The sequence below is a fragment of the Carcharodon carcharias genome, chromosome 7, assembly GCF_017639515.1.
Source record: "Carcharodon carcharias isolate sCarCar2 chromosome 7, sCarCar2.pri, whole genome shotgun sequence".
NCBI classification, from domain to species: Eukaryota; Metazoa; Chordata; class Chondrichthyes; order Lamniformes; family Lamnidae; genus Carcharodon; species Carcharodon carcharias.
In genome coordinates this window covers 59866093-59885715 of record NC_054473.1, presented here as the reverse complement: position 1 = coordinate 59885715, position 19623 = coordinate 59866093, and the positions used below count along the sequence as shown (strand labels likewise).

Genomic DNA, 19623 nt, shown 5'->3' with positions numbered 1-19623 from the left:
AAAATTGCATTGAGGGTTCATATCACACATTTCAAATTATCTTTAAAGAGCAACTACACTCTAATTAATTAACTGTGGATTAGATGAAAGGTCATGTACCATGGCAGTGTTATGCACATTCAAGTAAACAAAGCTACTGGGATCAAAAGCTCCATTCTAGTTCATTAAGAGTGATTTAATTTTCTCTCTCTCTTTTTATTGAATGACCTATCACAGTGCAGCCAGAGGACTAATATCTCATGAATTTGTCTCTGAGAATTGTTACAAGTACAGAAGCACTTGTAGAATTAGTACTGAGATTCTCAATAGGAAGCCAGAGGTTTACCATAGCCACATTCAACTCATGGGGCTGAATTTTGCTGTTGGTGAGCAGGGGGCGGGACCCGCTCGCCAACGCGCAAAATGACGCAAGATGACGTTGGGCGGAACCCCCACCATCATCCCGCCCCATTTAAATTTTCAGGAAGGAGGGGGCACAGCCAAATCAACTGTGGGCCCGACCTGTCAACGGTTGGCAGGCAGGTAGGCCAGGAACCCCAGCGGACTTCTGAAAAAACATGAAACCTCATCCACCGGCGGGATGAGGTTTCATGTAGGGTTTTAAAAAGTGTAATAAAGTTTTTGTGAAACTTATTAACATGTCCCATCTCATGTGACATTGGGGGGACATGTTAAGGGTTATTTTTTCTATTTTTAATGCAATCTCCCTGGGGCAGTACTTAGCCTCAGAGATGTGCATTCTTTCATGCACATGCGTGAAAGAATGCACTCACGCATTTGGGGAATCCCTCCCCTGCCCGCACAGGAAGCGAATAGCATTTCCCGCCGGTCGTCATGCTGGGGGGGGCCTTAATTGGCCCTCCCACTTAAAATGGCGGTGGGGCCCGCTTCTCCATGGGGGATCGGCTTCCCTTCGGGCCTGCCCGCCCGGTAGGTAGAAAATTCTGCCCATGGATAAGTTTATGGACAGAGCTTCAGATTACAACTATGACTGAAAGACAAATTGAATTGTTATTAATGATGAATTCAGGACTGATGTCAGGAGCTATTTCATTACATGGAGGGTAACCAACAGCTGGAATTGTTTATCAAGAAATTTGGTTGAGGCTAAGAATCAAGACTCATTGAAGGAATACAGTAACAAAAATAAAAATTGCTGGAAAAACTCAGCAGGTCTGACAGCATCTGTGGAGAGGAATACAGAGTTAACGTTTTGAGTCTGAATTACTCTTCATCAGAACTAAAGGGAAAAAGAAATGTGGCAAAATATAAGCTGTTTATGGGGGGTGGGACAGGTGGAGCTGGATAGAGGGCCAGTGGTAGGTGGAGGCAAAGGAGAGATTGCCAAAAATGTCATAAAAGGTCAAAGGGTGTTGACAGTGGTGCTATTAGCTAAAGGATGTGCTAATGTTGACATTAAGGGTAGAAGGCAAGATAAGCAAGGGACAGGTGGCCCTAGTAGGGATGGGGTGGGGGGAGGGGATCGAAATAGGCTAAAAGGTGGAGATAAAACAATGGATGGAAATACTTTTAATAAAATAATAATAGAAATATGTGTAGAAATAATAATAGGAATACTGTAATAGAGTTGTATTCTGGAAGGATGAGATAAAAGGGTTGGGCGGGGAGTGCAGTGTGATGTGAAGGGCCTTCATTCAAGCTATCTCGTGGAAACATTACCTCTTCTTGCATCTGAGCTACTTTAAGTCAATGTAGACCTTTTGGAAGGATTTAGGGATCTTGGGAGAGATGTGTGTTGAGAGAGTTTATGATATCATTAACACATTTGTTAAAGGCAAATCTTGTATGACTCACTTGATTGGGTTCTTTGAAGTAATGGGAAGGATGAGGGTAGTGCGGTTAATGTTGTGTCTATGAACTTTCAGAAGCTGTGCAATGGTACCACATAGATTTGTCAGCAAAAATAAAGCCATTGGGATTAAAGGGGCAGTTGCATCATAGATGCAAATTTCTCTAAAGGACAGAAAACAGAGAGTAGTGGTAAACAATTGTTTTTCAGACTGGAGAAAAATATATAACAGTGTTGCCCGCAAATCAACATTAATATCATTTCACCCTTTGATGTTTATTGGGTAGTCTGGATATGGGTTTTTACAGAACACAATTTCAATGCTTACAGATGGTACAAAAATCAGAAATGTACTAAGCAATGAGGAGGATAGTAACAGACTTCAGGAGGACGTAAACTGATGGAATGAGCAGACACATTGCAAGTGAAATGTAATGCAGGGGAGTATGAAGTGATACATTTTGGTAAGAAGAAGAAAGGCAGTGCAAACTAAATGGAACAATTTTAAGGGGATTCGGGAACAAAGGGACCTGGGAGCATATGTACCCAAGTCTGAAGGTAGGCAAGATAAATTGAGAAAGCTTTTAAAAGCATATGTGGATTCCTTAGTTTTATTAATAGAGGAGTAGGATGCAATAGCAAGGAAGTTATACAAAACCTTTATAACATACTGATTAGGTGTCTGCTAGAGTATTGTGTTCAATTCTGGGCCCCACACTTTAGGAAAGATGCCAAGGTCCTTGAAGTGGTGCAGTAGAGATTTACTAGAATGGTACATGGATAAGAAAGTTCAGCCAAGTGAAGAGATAAGAGAAGCTGGAGTTGTGCCTGTTAGAGCAGACAAGTCTAAGGGGAGGTTCGAAAGAGGTGTTCAAAATCATGACTGGTTTTGAAAGGGTAAATAAGGAGAAACTGTTTCCAGTGACAGAGGGTTCAGTAACCTGAGGAGACAGATGTAAGGTAATTGGCAGAACAGCTGGAGGTGACTTGAGGAATTTTTTCTTTTACTCAGCGAGTTGTTGTGATCTGGAATTCACTGCCTAAAAAGTTAATGGAATCAGATTCAGTTGTAACATTCAAAAGATAAATCCTTCAAGAGAAAGAAATTACAGCACAATGGGGAAAGATTGGAGTTTGGGATTAATTGGATAGCTCTACCAAAAAGTCAACATAAGCACAATGAGCTGAAAGGCTGTGCTGCCCTGTGCTGTATCATTTTATGATCACACTAAGCTTCTTCAACATGTCTTTGACAAATGAGATAAATTGAGGATCTGCATATTAACCCAGTTGCTTGGTTACATTGTTTTTTTCAAAGATACTTCATTTTACAATGTGAAATGACCCTTCAGGTCCATTATTATAATTGTTTAATTTGTACGTCTACTATTATTACATTTGCCTTCTAAGTTTAAAGTGCAGCTTGCCATGATTTACAATTTATATTGAATGTTCTCCATAAAATTATTGATTATTGTGTTTGTTTTCTTAGTATAGATGGAAGGCACTTCACTGTAATGTGTAAAATCAAAAATATTGATAAAATGTGGTTTTGCTCATAATATATTGCAGTATAGTGTGTCCTAAATATGACAGATTTTTACCACTAATAAATTATATCTTTATGCAATGCATATGAATAGAATATACAATGGGAGTGCCTCTTTTTGTAACAGTATTTATCTGGCTAGTATCATGCATTGTGTGTGCTTGGTACAGAAAGGATTTTATTGTATCCTCATGATTTTTAAATTTTATTTGACAGGTTAATGGTAAGGACTTATCCAGAGCCACCCATGAGCAAGCAGTAGAAGCATTTAGAACAGCCAAAGAACCCATTGTAGTACAAGTATTGAGAAGAACTCCACGCGCTAAAGTTCTTAATCCATCCCATGAGTGTCAACTGGTAGATATGGGCACGCAGACAGACATCACCTTTGAACACATCATGGCACTGGCTAAAATAAGACCACCTACTCCACCTGTTGTGGTACTAGAAGAATACCTTTTGCCTGAAGAGTAAGTGTATATTTATTATTGTAATCATATATAAATAAGGAGCAAAATAATTTTATCCATTTTCCTCTGATATGCAAAATTAAGTTAAATTGTGAAGAAAGTACCTTTTTAGTTCATGTATAAAAGAACACAAATTAAGACAATCAATTTGCTAGTCTGGAGGCAGTGCTGTTTTAATTGCTATCTCTAACTCATTTAAATCAGGTAAAAGCGTCATCAGCATAGGTTACTTGGAAAACTATCAATTATTTTTGAGACCCCTGAAGGTATTCTATAATATTAGGTTTAATTGCACTTAGACAATTTATGTTCTAATCTTCTCAGTGTATTTTACAACTATTGATATGTATTTCTTTGGAAGATTAGTTTCATTTTTTCAGTTATTTACCAATCATGTTGGTTAACTAGTATTAAAACACAAGTTGATGATTGTAATGGACGGACTAGCCTTTTTTAAAAATCCTCAAAGCATTTAGAAAAATGGAAGTCTTTAAAACAAACATAATTCTATTGAAATGTTTAACCATAGCACATGATCAGATTTTATTAATTTGCATTTCTCCTTTGCATAAGAGTGCTAAGTCAAGAAAAATATCAAAGCACTCTTCCAAGTTACATGTCAAGAAATCACTTGCATTGCAAATGGACACTGGAAGCAGATTCAATAGTAACATTTAAAAGAGAATTGGATGAAAACTTGAAGTTGTTGCGGGGTGGGTGGGGGGGGGGGGTGGTGGAATTACAGAACAATGGGAAAGAACAGGAGAGTTGGATTAATTGCATTGCTCTACCAAAGAGCTGGCACAGGCATAATAGGCCAAATGGCCTTCTATGTTGTATCATTGTACAATTCTATGAAATTGGCAGGGTGATAGCACTGTGTGGCAGTCCATGCTAACCTAATGCCCGAATCCAAGCCAAGTTCAGCTTTGAGCCTCTTATAAATGCCAGCAACACCAAATTGGCACCTTCCCACCCTGCTTTCATATGGCTGTTCAAGGAGGGCAGCAACTTGGCTGGCTACCTTGTTGAGGCAGTCAGCAGGTTGGGTCTGGGGAGGGGCGATCCCAGGAGCAGTGGGTTGTAATGTTTATTTTGTGGATCCAGGAAGAGCACCCTGACTCTACTGGCCCTGCAAAAATAAAAATTGAAAATTCGAAACTCTTTCACCAGTAGAAAATAGCTTAACATAAGCATAAACATTACTCTGGTTTTTATATAAATCTCTGCACACACTTTGTTGGCTGTAACATACTTTGAAAAATCATGAGATCACGAAAGGTGCAATATAATTGCAAGTTCTTTACTTCTGAAGTTGAAGGCTGAAGAGCAATTAAACTTTAATTTATCACACCCTGCACAGTTCGCTTAACTCTGACTTGAGAATTTGTTTAGTTAATAAATACACCTTTAAACCTCAAAAAGATTCAGATTGGCCTTAAGAAAAGAAAAATATATTGTGTGCCACAATGTCATAAAGAGGCATTACCATCCAAATCTCTGTGAACAATGCCTAATTAGTACACTAAAAACAGTACAACTTGTGTGCATTTACATCACATTCCAGGTGTCATTGAAACATTAAAAAATTACAACACAGGAGAATATTCAGCCCATAGTGTCTGTGCCAGCTGACAAAGTGCTAATCTCACTTTCCAGCTCTTGGTCCTTAGCCCTGTAGGTTACAGCATTTCATGTACCTGTCCAAGTATTTCTTAAATGCAATGAGGGTTCTGCTGCTACCGCCCTTTTCAGCCAGTGTTCCAGAACCCTTCTGCCACCCCCACTCCCCTCTAATCCTTCTGCCAATTGCTTTAAACCTTTGCCCCCGGATATTGACCTCTCTGCTAAAGGAAATGGGTGCTTCCTATCCACTGTATCTATGCCCCTCATAATCTATAAACCTCAATTAAATCTCTTCTCAGCCTACTATTTTCCTGCCATCTGCAGCTTTCTTCCACACTTAGGAATACATGATTTTTGTTTTAATCATCTGAAAACTTCTGAATCATGCTTTGGTCTAGTTGCAAAATAATCTTTAAAAGAAGCACTCCAGTCACATAATAATGGGACAGGATTTCACATCCTGTGGGCGGACGCGCACCTAACCCGATTGGGCGTAGAATTGGGTGAGCGTCCCGACATCATCGCACACTCGCGCAATAATTCAGTTGGTTGGCGCGCACCAAAGTCGACAGCGCGCCCGCTGACAATTAAGAGGCCTACTAAGGCCCTCAATCAATTAATTTGAACCTATTTTTTGTTGCCTGTCCAACCTTACGGTTGGAGGGCAGGCGAATCAGCCAGGTGACCTTTTGATATTCTAGCAAACCTCATCCACAGGCAGGAAGAGGTTTCCACAATTAAATAAAAAAAATGTTTTAATTATTGGGCAGAGTTTTTATTCTGTTGATGTTATTGTTTTTGAGTCCCATGTAAGGACATTTTTTTTCAGATTTTAAAAATATTTATTTTTGATTTTAAAATTCTTCAGCTCCCTGAGGCAGCTCCCTGCCTTCGGGGAGCTTTCAGTGTGTGCTCCCTGCGCATGCACAGATTTTTGCACTCACACTCCTCCCGCCCCCACCCCAGCAGTGCTGAGCTTTTCTCAATCGCGCCTTTCGTGCTGGCTGGCTGGCTGTTAATGGGTAGGCAGTGGACTATTTCCCAGTCTCTCCCGGTCCCGCCTGCCACACCCACGAGATGACCCGAAAACCCTACCCATGGACTCCGCTAACCTAAAACCTGAAATTCACATGTTTGTTCTAGACTGTGAAGCTATATCACCAAACAAGAAATTTGACCAAAATATATTTACTTAATAATTGAATTTTTGGTTCTAAAGCCGAAAGCTGCATCAGCGTGACAGAATGATACAGCATGCATGCATTCTATGGGCTGACACAATTATACTTCTGAAACAGTGCGTCATTCACATTCATTTTAACGAGAGCCATCATGTATGGGTCAGGATTGCACTGGACATTTCACTCCTTATCTGTTTCCCTTCTGCTAGTTTTCATTTTTAGTCTGTGGCTTCTAAAGATTCAAAGAGGCATGACAAAGGGGGGAGTTTTCCCAGGCAATGGGGAGTGTTTGTGTACATTGCAGGAAGTTAATTCCCCCAAAAGTGCCATCAAGTCACGATCCCAACATCATCCTATTCACTTTCGGGTTTCAACGGCGCAGGACTGAAGGTAAGCGGGGAAGCCCCTTTGATCTCTCAGGTAAGTAATTAATTACTTTTTTTAAAAAAGCAATTAAGAACCCTTTTAACCCTCGATTCTGGATTTCTCAGCCAGGGCACCTGTTTCCCAACCTGGCACCAACTTGTCAGGGTCACCAAGGTGGGTGCACAATGGGAAGAATTTCTTTAGTGAGACCAACAAGTTGGAAAGGCTTTATCAGTGAAACTGAAGAGGTCCAGGCAAGGCCATTGAGAAACTGCTGTTCAAGGCATTTCTTCACTCAGCGTGTAATCTGATTGCCAACTTCTTGGAAGGCACCTGTCCAGCACTCACCTTCAATTGCACTTCCCTTCTGCCAGCCTTCACCATTGCATGGGAAAGCATTATGCAGCTCCACCTTCCAACTCTGCTGAGGGAGCAAGAGGAGAAGAAACATCACTTCCATCAACACCAGCAGCAGCAGCAGCTGCCTTCTCCATTTCCTCCACACAACAAAAGGGATGGAGACCAAGATCCAGCTGGAAGTAGGTGAGACCCCAATACAGAATCAATAGGTAGAGGATCAGTTCTCTCAACATGTCTGAACACCAGTGCCTCAGGAGGATCAGCCCCTCACAGTAGGGCATTGTTTATATCTACAGCCTCAGGACCACCTTCCCAGTGGTGCAGGTGGGTAGCATTGTCAATGACCGATTAGATATCACAACCAATCCCCCACCCCCCCCTGCCAAATACCCCTCCCCGAGATGTGAGTGTTAGAAAAGGTTTGGGTGAACAGAAGGGAAGGACAACATCTGTGGAAGATAGGGCAGGGCAACATTTGCAAAAGGTGATTGTGAGGCATGGGTGCAAGAAGGCAGTGCTCTGAGGTTGAATGCAAGTGTTGGCTGTTCAGATGGGGATGTGAGGTGCCTGTCGAAAGAGGAATGAGTGGAGCTGCAAGGTGTGTTATTCTGAGGAGTGCTGTGCAAGAGAATGCTGAGAAAGTTAGATTATAAGGCTTGGCAGCTGAACATGTTACACCTTTTCTGCTTTCCTGAGGTCCTGAGCTCTTTTGGTGCACTATCTCCAGGTTGGAGGGACAAAACATCTGCTGTTGACCTCTTTGGCCTCTCTTTGGCCACCTGTGTCTGCTTGGCTGGAGAGGTTGTCCTCTTGATCCCATCTTTTAGCATCACCTCAGATCACGCAGCAGGACCTCCTGGTAAGAGTGGAAGACCTGGAGATTGCCCAGTCATTGCTCCAGCCTCAAAATCCAAGTGCTGAAGAGCTCTCGTAACCCATATCATGGTTCCTTGTATCAGAAATATTTCCTTTGAGGGAGTGGATGCATCTTTCTGCTAGTACTCCATGATTGGTCAGGGAAACTGGAGGTGAGATACTAATGGCATGTCTCTGGGAAATGCATACATATGCACCCTGCATTGTAATTCCTCTTATTGGACTGGAATAGAACAGACGAGCAGCTGAAATGGAGTAACTCTACCACATGCTCCATTCCCACTGGTTTCTAACTTTAACAATGTTGGTTTGACAGCAGATGAGGTGCCTGTGAGACTCGGGCAGATGCCTCATGAACAAATGCTAACCCTAGTCCTATGCAGTTAGATGGATCCGGCAGCAGTTTAATGGGAGGCTTTGCAGGATTCCCAACAGGCTGAAACAAATCAGCAGCATGAGAGAAGGAAGATGGAGCTTTGCAGATAAATGAAAAAACCTTCCTTTGTAGTCCAGGAGGAGCAGATGTGCTGCTGCAGACTTCACAGCAATGACGTGGGACAATGCCATCTCAGACTCTCCTACCTTTTGCCCAGTGAAGCTGACCTCTGAATCGTGTTGCATTGTCCCACGTCATTGCATTGGCCCGGTGCTGGCCAGCTACATTGAGATGCCCATTTAGCACCCACAGCCTGCCACATCCTCAAACTGGATTGGGTCACGTTAACAATGCTAGCTATGTGCATTCTACCAGTCAGGTGTTCAATAGTTAAACTCTACCACAACCTCCTTCCCACAGAGTAACTTTCTTATGTATCATCTGGAATTTATTTTGATGAGTGCAGAAGGAAGGCATCCCAAAGACTACTTTAACCCAGTGTGTCAATTTAGCCAGGCTGGGGAACTGACTCAGTCCATAAAACTAGGGAGAGCATTTACTATAACATTACAGAAGTGTTTATGTGAACTTATGTAATGAAGATTGAAACAAAATTTCACTATTTGTCAGCTGCATCACTGCTTGGAATTGTTCTGTGGAAATGAGTTAGAGTTTGAAAAAAAATTATTTGCATAAGAACCAAAGAAATAGGAGCAGGAGTAGTCTGTTTGGCCCCACAAGGCTACTCTGCCATTCAATAAGATTACTGCTACCCTGATCGTGGCCTCCACTTGCCTGGCCCGCACCACCCTCTCTCTTCCCCCCGCCCACCCCCCAAACAATCTTTGTCTCCCTTGTAGATAAAAAAAACTAACTCAGCCTTCAATATATTCAATGGCCCAGCCTCCACTGCTCTCTGTGGAAGAGAATTCCAAACACTAACAACCCTCTAAGAGAAGAAATTCCTCCTCATCTCCATCTTAACTAGGTGACCTCCTTATACTGAAACTGTGCTCCGAAGTTCTAGATTCCCCCACAAGGGGAAACATCCTCTTAACATCTATTTTGTCAAGCCCCACCTCATTCCTGCCCCCTGTTGACACGATCTTCGGTGAATGCGAACATTTGGGACCCAAACTGTTTGATGTTTTGAACTGGAACAGGAAATCTATTGCAATGCATAACTTGCAAAGGAACATTAACAATGAAGGTTAGTTATTAGACTTAAGAGAAACATTTTACCGTTTTGATTAGTTATTTTGTACACCTGCAAGTCAATTCTATTGCTGTTTTGCACCAAGTTGATACGTATATTTAATAGAATTACCGGCATTTACTATTATACACAATTAATTCAAGATTATTAGAATAAATACGTCAAGTTTACAAGCTGTATATCTTATCCCACAGAAATGCTGTTCAAACTCTCATTTGCAGTATATGAGAATCTCGTGTTCTCCAGATTAAACTTTACACAAGACTGCAAATGGACTTTTGTGCAATACCCTACGTTGTTAGAAAACAAACTATTTCCAATTGTTAGTTATACGATCCATGCGAGCGTCTTAACTTCTCCATAGATTACTTGACTGGCACACCGTCACACTAGAAATTTCCATATGCTCTAATGAGTAGTCTTCCAGCAGAAAAAAAATAGTTGAGAATGGCAGGGTGTTCCACATAAGCTTCTTCTCTTCTCCAGGTAGCATCCTCGATTATTCGAGGGTCGCCAAATCACAGCTTATGCCTTGGTTTTGCTGTGGCATGGGTGAGGAGGCAGGTCCCTGAGTCTACCTCAGCCGAAACGGGATTACACCCCGCATGGTTGGTGTTATTCAGAACCACGTGCTAGCCGTCTAACCAACAGAGCTAACTGGGCCCTCCCATGTAAGCTTCGAAGCAATTTTTACAATGGAATGTAACTTAAGTTAATGCAATATTTGTTTTTTGTAAAATGTACAACACCACGGAGCTGGAACTCTGAGCTGCATAACAAATAACCAAAAACATTGTTTTGAGATGCTGAGCTTGTCCTCCCAATTGAAATTTTGTCAGCTCTTTTTGAGAGAGATGTTTGTTCCCTGAGTTTGTTCCCTGACAAAGTCCTGGGGAGTTTTGTGCCGTTGCTGTATCAAATTTAATAAACATTAAACTTGATGGTCCAGATTTTGAGGTCACTGACAGAATGAACATACTTGCCACTGGCCTCGAGGAAAGCTGCCCACAAAGATCCAATGGCATCTGTGGTGTGGACTTCACCTTTCCTGATACAGTTTCATTCTGGCGTCAGCTGTAAGAGGTCCCTGCCATTCAGCAACAGTGGTGGCATCGAGTGGGATGAGCAGAAAATCAGATTGAAGAATTCTTGCAGACAGCAAATCAGGAAATAAAAAGCACAGATTAGCTTTCACTTTTTAATAATTTAACAGAGAACAAATTAAAGATTGGGGCATACATTTGAATTAAGGTAGAAACCATTTAAAAAAATTATTAATCTTTCATGGGGAATGTGGATGACGCTGGCAAGGCAAGCATTTGTTGCCAATCTCTAATGGACCTTGAGGGCAGTTAAGAGTCAACCACATTGCTGTGGGTCCGGAGTCGCATGTAGGCAGGTTTCCTTCCCTAAAGGACATTAGTGAACCAGATGGTTTTTTGCAACAATCAATGATAATTTCCTAGTTACCATTACTGAGCCTAGCTTTGAATTCCAAATTTTTCAAATTGGATTTAAATTCTACTGGCTGCTTGTGATGGGATTTGAACCTGTGTCCATAGAGCATTAGCCTGAGCCTCTGGACTACTAGTCCAGTGACATTACCGCTACACCACCATCTCCATATACACCATATCAAAAATTTTAAAAACAAAATAAAATTTCAAAAAGTCTATGCAATTTTTATTATAATGGAGAAATTTGACATTTCACAAGTACAAAATTAGTTTTGAAGGACTAGATAAGTTGTTTACAAATAGTTATGACTTAGTATGCCATTAAAAACCCATTTACACCTTAGTCAATATGGTGTAACTTTTTACAGCGATATTAACGGTGTAAAAACTAGAAGTTTACATCAAATGAAGTGATTTCTAAGATTTCCATCTTCATCAATGCAAGCTATGAAAGAATGAGGGATTGCTGGCAGCAACTTCTAGATTTTCATGTTTAATTGTACAAGTGCAGATGCCCAGAACTTACTGTCAGTTTCACGGAGTAGTGACCGCCAATGCTGACAGTTTTGTCTAACATTTCATCTATATAATTTCACCTTGTATAATGATCCTTGAATATATTTGTGCAAATAATACTTATTAGCTCACCCAGTATCCATTCTTACAAACTTTGAAAATTTAAAAAGTACTAATCATAATAACTGTTTTAGAGGTTTTTTGCAAAGGCTGGACCAAAGTTTCACTGAATTTTTCATATGGCGGGCGGGCTCGGCGGGAGCGGACAGGGTGGTCACGGATCCGATCGCCGCCCGTGATCGGCTCTGCACCGCCATTTTACACGAGCGTAATACGCGAGCCATAGCGCTCAGTGCTACCTGTGCTGGCAAGGGGAGGAGGGAGAGTCAAGGCTAGCGCTCCCCCCCAAAAGAGCCCTTCAGTCTCTCTGAGGCATGGAGCTGCCTCAGGGAGATTGAATTGATACTGAAATAATTAAATAAATGATTTAAACATGTCCCTTCATGTGACTGTGTCACTTGAGATGGGACATGTTTTTATATTTAGGAAAAAAAATTTATTTATGTAATGAAAGTTTTAGGAAACCTCATGCCGCTCATGAATGAGGTTTCCTAAAAAACATGAAGGCCACTTGGCCTTTTCACCTACCCGCCAACCTTAAGTTTGGACGGGCGGCGTTAACAATCACATCAATTACTTTCTTAATGGCCTTTGTAGGCCGTTTACATATCAGCGGCCGTGCATCCGACTCTGGCACGCACCTGCTGAGCGAAATATCGTGGAACTGCGTGATGACGTCGGGACGCACGCCTGACATCATCACACATCATTTTTCGCGTCAGTGTGTCGGGCCCGCCCCTGCACGCCGACTGAAAAATCCTGCCCATGGAGTACTAAATTGAGGGGAGGAGAATAGGTTAATATTTCCAGTCTTGCTACCTAGTAACTCATTTGATATATTACCTTAGCAACCACCAGCTCATGGAAACATTTACTGTATTGCACTGCGTCCCAAGTTGTTCTGAATAGTGTACAAAGGTGCATTAAGAAAACCGCTCAGGTCTGTTGTTCATTGGTAATGTAGTTCTGATGATGAGAATTCCAACTAATTTAGTAGGCAAGAAATCAACTGCTAAGAAAATCCTTAGGTGGGATGAGTGATTTACCGCATGAGAACAAATATTTACTGATGGCAAGATACATGGGTTCTTTAATTTTCAATCCTACTGTAAGACCTACTTGGAGGACTAAATAGAATGTCAATACTTGATTAATTTCAAAGTCGCTTTAGAGAAATGTAATTGTATATTTCTGTTTATTTCATAGCTTGTCTTTTTGATATTTCAATAATAATGAATATTATATAATTGTCATAGTAACTATCTCAAAGGACTTTACACAGTGAAACACTCTAACATTTCATCTAGCCATACCTTGTGTAATGATCCTTGAATATATTTGTGCAAATAATACTTATTTGCTCACCCAGTATCCATTCTTACAAGCTTTGAAAATTTGATAGAAAAGCATTAATCATAGTAACTGTTTTAAAGGTTTATATTGCAGCATTATATCATTTGAATTATATTCCCTTCTGAACATATATTGAAAAGTGATGAAAATTGATCTTTTAGCTTTGTGATAATAGAATAAATGTTCAAAAATAAGTGTATGTGCTAGTCATTTCTGAATAGACTTAACTGATGGAATTGCAAAATTTATTAATGTCATTGATCATTTCATTGCAAAAAATCTATTGAGCCCTCAAAATGGAACATTTTTATGTCTTGTTAAATACATACAGCATTTTCAATTTCTTTTCATGTAACTAGAGACCTATAATGTGAAGAAAGGCTGGATGAGGTCACTAAAAGTTTTACCAGTGGAACCAGCATTGGAAATACTTCCAATTAATGAATGGAGTTTATTTCAAGTGTATATTTTCTTCAACAATTTCTCATCAAACTGTTTAATGCTACACATGTTTGCATCTTCAAATAATCTTTTGCAGTCGAGGATGGTTTGTTTATTTAATGTTACTTTAGCTTTCAACAAAAAGAAATGCCAGTTAAATTTTGACATAACTAATTACCTCTATCAGTGCCAGTGCAAATCACTGAGAAACAATTATTCTAACCTTTCTAACACCCATGAAACAGGAGGATATGCTCCATTTTGTTGTGGAGCACTACCGCCATGCTAAATGGGATAGATTTCAAACAGATCTAGCAACGCAAAACTGGACACCAGCAGCAGCAGAACTGTATGCATTCACAATCTGTGACCAAATGGCCTGGAATAAATCCCACTCTACCATTTCCATCAAGCTGGGGGATTCAGTGACAAGTGCAGGATAGCATGCCAGGATCAGCACCAGACATACCTACAAATGAGGTAACGACCTGGTGAAGCTATAACACAGGACTACTTGCCAAACAGCAGAAGCAGCATGTGTTACACATAGAGCGAAGCAATCCCACAAACAGCAGATCAGCTCTAAGCTCTACAGTCCTACCACATTCAGTCACAAATGGTGGTAAACAATTAAACAACTAACTGGAAGAGGAGGGTCCATAAATATTCCCATCGTCAATGATTGGGCCTAGTACATCAATGTAAAAACAAGGTTAAAGTGTTTGCAACCATCTTCAGCCAGAGGTGCTGAGTGGATGATCCATCTCGGCTTCTTCCTGGGGTCCCCAGCATCACAGATGCCAGACTTCAGCTCATTCAATTCACCCACATGATTATCAGAAATGGCTGAGGCCTTGCATACTGCAATATTCTGACGACTGTACTGAAGACTTAATTGAGCTCCAGAATTAGCAACACCCCTAGCCAAGCTGTTCCAGTACAGCTACAATTCTGGCATCTATCTGGCAATGGGGAAAATTGCCCAGGTGTATGTCCTGTCCACAAAAAGTAGGACAAATTTAACCCAGCCAATTGCTGCCCTATTAGTCTACTCTCGATCACCAGTAAAGCAATAGAAAGTGTCCTTGACAGTGCTATGCAGCAGTGCTTACTCAGCAATAATCTACTCATTAACACACCTCCTCACCTCCATACAGCCTTAGTCAGCCATGGACAAAAGAGCTGAACTCAGGAGGTGAGGTGAGAGTGACCATCCTCGACATTAAGGCAGCACTTGACAGTGTGGTTTCAAGGAGCCCTTGCAAAACTGGAGTCAATGGGAATCAGGGGGAAAATTCTCTGCTGCTTGAAGTCATACCTAGCACAAAGCAAGATGGTTGTGGTTGTTGGAATCAATCATTTCAGTCCCAGGACATCATTGAAGAAGTTCCTCGGGGTAGTGTCCTAGACCCAACCATCTTCAGCTTCTTCATCAATGGCCTTTCTTCCATTGTAATGTCAGAAGTGGGGATGTTCGCTGATGTTTTACACAATGTTCAGCAACATTTCTAGCTCCTCATATACTGAAGCAGTCCGGCCCATATGCAACATGACCTGGGCAACATTGAGGCTTGAATTGATAAGTGGCAGGTAAAATTTGCGCCACACAGGCAATGACAATTTCCAACAAGAGAGAATTCAATCATTTCCCCTTAACATTCAATGGCATTACCATCACTGAATCCTCCTCTATTAACATCCTGGGGGTTATCATTGACCAGAAACTGAACTGGACCAGCCATATAAATACTGTGGCTACAAGAGCAGGTCAAAGGCTAGGAATTCTGCAGCGAATAACTCACCACCTGACTCCCCGAAGCCTATCCATCACCAACAAGACACAAGTCAGGGGCGTGATGGAATACTCTCCACTTCCTGGATGATTGCAGCTCCAACAACACTCCAGAACCTCAACACCATCCAGGACAAAGCATCCCTCTTGATTGGTACTACATCCACAAACATTCACTCCCGCCACCATGGACGCACAATAGCAGCAGTGTGTACCATCTACAAGATGCACTGGAGGAATTCACCAACAGCACCTTCCAAACCCACGACCACCAGGACAAGGGCAGCAGGTAGATGAGAACACCATCACCTGGAATTTTCCTTCCAAGTCATTCACCATTCTGACTTGGGAATATATCGCCGTTCCTTCACTGTCACTGGGTCAAAATCCTGGAACTCCTTTCCTAACTGCATTGTGGGTGTACCCACACTACATGGACTGCAGCAGTTCAAGAAGGCAGCTCACCTGCATCTTCTCAAGGGCAACTAGGAATGGGCAATAAATGCTGGCCCACCCAGCGAAGCCCATGTCCCATTAAAGAATAATTATTTTTGACTGTGAAGCATACCTTCAATGCAAATGTTTGTACAAAAATGAACTTGAAAGATATTTTCATGTATGTGGAGTAAGTTTCCACCTTTTGCTATAAAGAACAGGAAACTTGACCATTAATCTGCCTTAATACTGTGGTGTCTCTGAAGGATAAAACACCTCCAGTGTGACATACTGAGGAAAGTTAGAGGCCTGTGAAGAGATACTGTCAACAGCTTTTTGGTGCGGGCCACAAAGCTGGAAGTCTTTACTTCCCATTTGGTTTAAATTACATTGGCTCAGAGCAGAAGGAGATATTGTGTTACTTTTAAAGCAATACTAAAACGCAGTGAAAAAGAACGGAGTAGTGGGACTGGAGTTCTGCACAAACAAATCCAAAAACTTCCCTTGCTTTTCCAAAGCCTACGTGATGCAAAGGGGAAATAATTTGTATTAGAAAAGCAGCCACAACGCCTGTTTTAATGTCAACATTTATGGGAAAAGTGGTCAGTCTTGTCAAAGTTTAAATGGTGCCCTAAAGATCAATTTTACTGAAGTGAAACCTAGGCTAATTAAGAATAGTATTTTGATCATAGATCAGTAGAAAAGCAGCAGAAATGGATTTTGAATGCAGTCACAATGATTATTCAGAGGAGTCAATATGCTAAGTCAGTACCTTGGAATTCCTAACCTAACACCATCATGGCCGCAACAGTAGTGCATGGACTGCAACAGTTCAAGGAGAAGGCATACTTCTACCTTCTAAAGGCATCTAAGAGATAGGCAATAATGAAACCCTGTCAAAATCACCCACATCCCAAGTGCATACAGTAGTGTAAGCATTTCTAGTTGGAGGGTTTCAGTAAAGATTGGATTGAGTTGTCCCACTGAGACTGTAAAGTTTAAGGTAATGGGTTAATCCTGTTTAGTATGCTAATCACAGACAGTGAACATAATCACAGCAAGTGTTCTCTTGTAAACCCTCGAGGAAGATGTAGCCAGAGCAGTGTTCTAACAAAGCTTGTGTATTATATATCTCTGCAGACTCATTTTATATTCTGTATTAGTCAAACAATACCAAGAATATTATATGGTAGTAGCGGTGGGTTAAATATTGATGGCAAAGTCTCTACCATTGCCTGAAAGCTTTGAGATGGTCACATGCCTCAACTAAGCAGAAGCAAGGAGAAATGGTATCAGAAATTTGCCAGAAATTACCGTGTCAGGCCTCACTGTGAGTATGGTAGCTTGAAAGATGACTGGTCAGTGACAGAATCATTGTGGGAGAATTTGATGATACTTATCTGACCATTTGCAGTCAAGAGATGACCTAACCTTAGTAAACGCAAACCAACTGAGCAGACAAGCTGAGGTCAGGAAGCAAAATCGACCTGTGATTCGAAGTGACAGGGAGAACCCTATGTCAGAAGCAGTTGACTCCCTAGAGTATGTCAAATATGAAAAAAGTTAAAGCTGTCATAAAAAAAGCAGGGGAGATAGGAAGAATGTCCAACAACAGCCCCAGCTAACTGTAATTGGTGTGGCAGGGAAAAACAAAACTGCCCTGCCAAAGAAACCAAATGCCATTTATGCAAAAAGATGGGCCACTTCCAGTTGTGCCATAGCACGAGCCTGAACAGAATACACATGAAGAGAAGCCTTCAAAAGGCGGCAAGATCCATGAAGCAGATGATATCCAGCTATCCAGGAACCAAGCGAAAGCTACTAGAGTGCTGAGATCCTAGTAGGGGGAAACAAGACACATTTTAAGTTGGACTCGGGTGCAGCAGTTTCAGTTCTTTCTGATGCTGAATCGTGGTTGTAGAGAAACTCTCTTCAAACTATATGGATGGAAGGCATTGAACTAAGAGGTCATAGGAGAACTGAACACAACCCTCAAATATAAAGAGAAACATTGTATGTGATTCAGAATCAAAGTTACTCACTCTTGAGCACGAAGGCCTGTACCGACCTACACCTGATTTGCCAAGTAGAGGAACTGGAAAGCCAAGAAGATCAGACAAAAAACTCCAGGGGCAGCATTTTCCTCCGTAGGGAGGTTGTGTGGGAGCTGGCGCGGGTGGGCGGGTTCCCGATTGGTGCCGTGCCCCCAGTTGGGGGCGCCCCACCATTTTACATGGGCAGGTCAATTAAGGCCCACCCAGCATGATGTCCACTTGGAAGCACTGAGCATTCCCGGTGTGGGCGGGGGGGATTCCCTGAGCCAGGACTGCACTCTTTCACACATGCATGTGGCAAATTGTCACCTCGGAGATCAGTGGAAGTTGTAAAAAAAAAATTTAAGTGTGCAAAAAATTTTCCTGGCATGTTCCCTCATGTGACACTGTCACATGAGCCTGGACATGTCCATTACTTTTATTTAAAGTTATTCTGAAATTTTTAAATCCTTCACGAAACCTCATCCCGCCCGTGGATGAGGTTTCATGCTTTTTCAGAAGCCCGCCAGGGCTCCCGGCCTGCCCACCAACCAATTAGTGTTTTAATGGCTTTAATAGGCTGTTGATAAGTCGACAGGCACGCAGTTGACTCGGCTGCACCCCTGCCAACCTGAAAATCTAAATGATGCAGGGACACGTCGAGACGCACGCCCGACATCACCCCACGTCATTTTATGCATCAGCAAGGAGGCCCCGCCCCCGCTTGTTGACCGGAAAAAGCTGCCCCAGAGCTGAATTCACACAGCTGTTCATAGGATTTGGAAAGCTGAAGGCAGCATACGATATTACTACATCCTGAAACAAAGTCAATGTGCCTGTTTACATCCAGAAAAGTTCCTCATCCAGTCTTGCCCAAAGGTAAAGAAGGGAATTGACTCCATGTTGAAGCAAGGGCTCATTTCACCAGTGACAGAACCAACAAGCTGGTGCTCGGGGATGGTGCCAAAACCCAATAGATCTGTCGGAATCTACCCAGATCTTAGCTGAACAAAGGAGTTGAACACGAAATTCATCCCATGTCAGCTGTGGACAAGAGCTAAACTAAATTGGGATAGACTTTATTCTTCACAAAGCTTGATGCAAATAGTGGTTTTTGATAACTAACCTTCGATGAAAAGTCCGAGTTGCTCACAACCTTTACAATTCCATTTGTGAAGTTTTGCTTCAACAGATTACCCTTTGGCAGTCAAGCACCCCAGAAGGACTGGATGGTGTTTTATGTCACATGAATGATGTCCTGATCCATGGATACACTCAGCCAGAACATGACACTAGAGTGCAAGCTATGCTGCAATGCCTAGAGGAAGCAGGGCCTGCACTCAACAACAAATGCAAATTCTCACAGATGTCCAGTGTCAGAGCTGATCCACAGAAGATAAGAGCAATCGAGGAGTTTCCAGCTCCTCAGAACGTGATTGAGCTCCAGAGATTCATGGGAATGGTAAAAATTCCTGCCCAGCCGGCTTGTGGTCAATGAGCCACCATGTCAGCTGTTGCAACTGTACAATACACAGTGCTGGGAATGGAGCTCTTCTGAGAAAATTAAGGAGATGGTGTTATCACCTGATATTTTAGCTTGCTATGATCCAGAGCTACCCACTACCTTTGATACAGTTGCATCTTCT

The 19623-nt window shown here is 41.8% G+C and overlaps 1 protein-coding gene across 1 annotated transcript in view; it reads left to right on the top strand.

Annotated features, from left to right (window-relative positions):
* Nucleotides 1-19623, top strand: part of pdzrn3b (PDZ domain containing RING finger 3b) — a 451624-nt gene that overhangs the window by 361584 nt on the left and 70417 nt on the right. The window contains exon 4 of the mRNA XM_041192618.1: nucleotides 3576-3829. Within this exon, the coding sequence (XP_041048552.1) occupies nucleotides 3576-3829 (254 nt within the window). The remainder of the gene's footprint in view (nucleotides 1-3575; nucleotides 3830-19623) is intronic.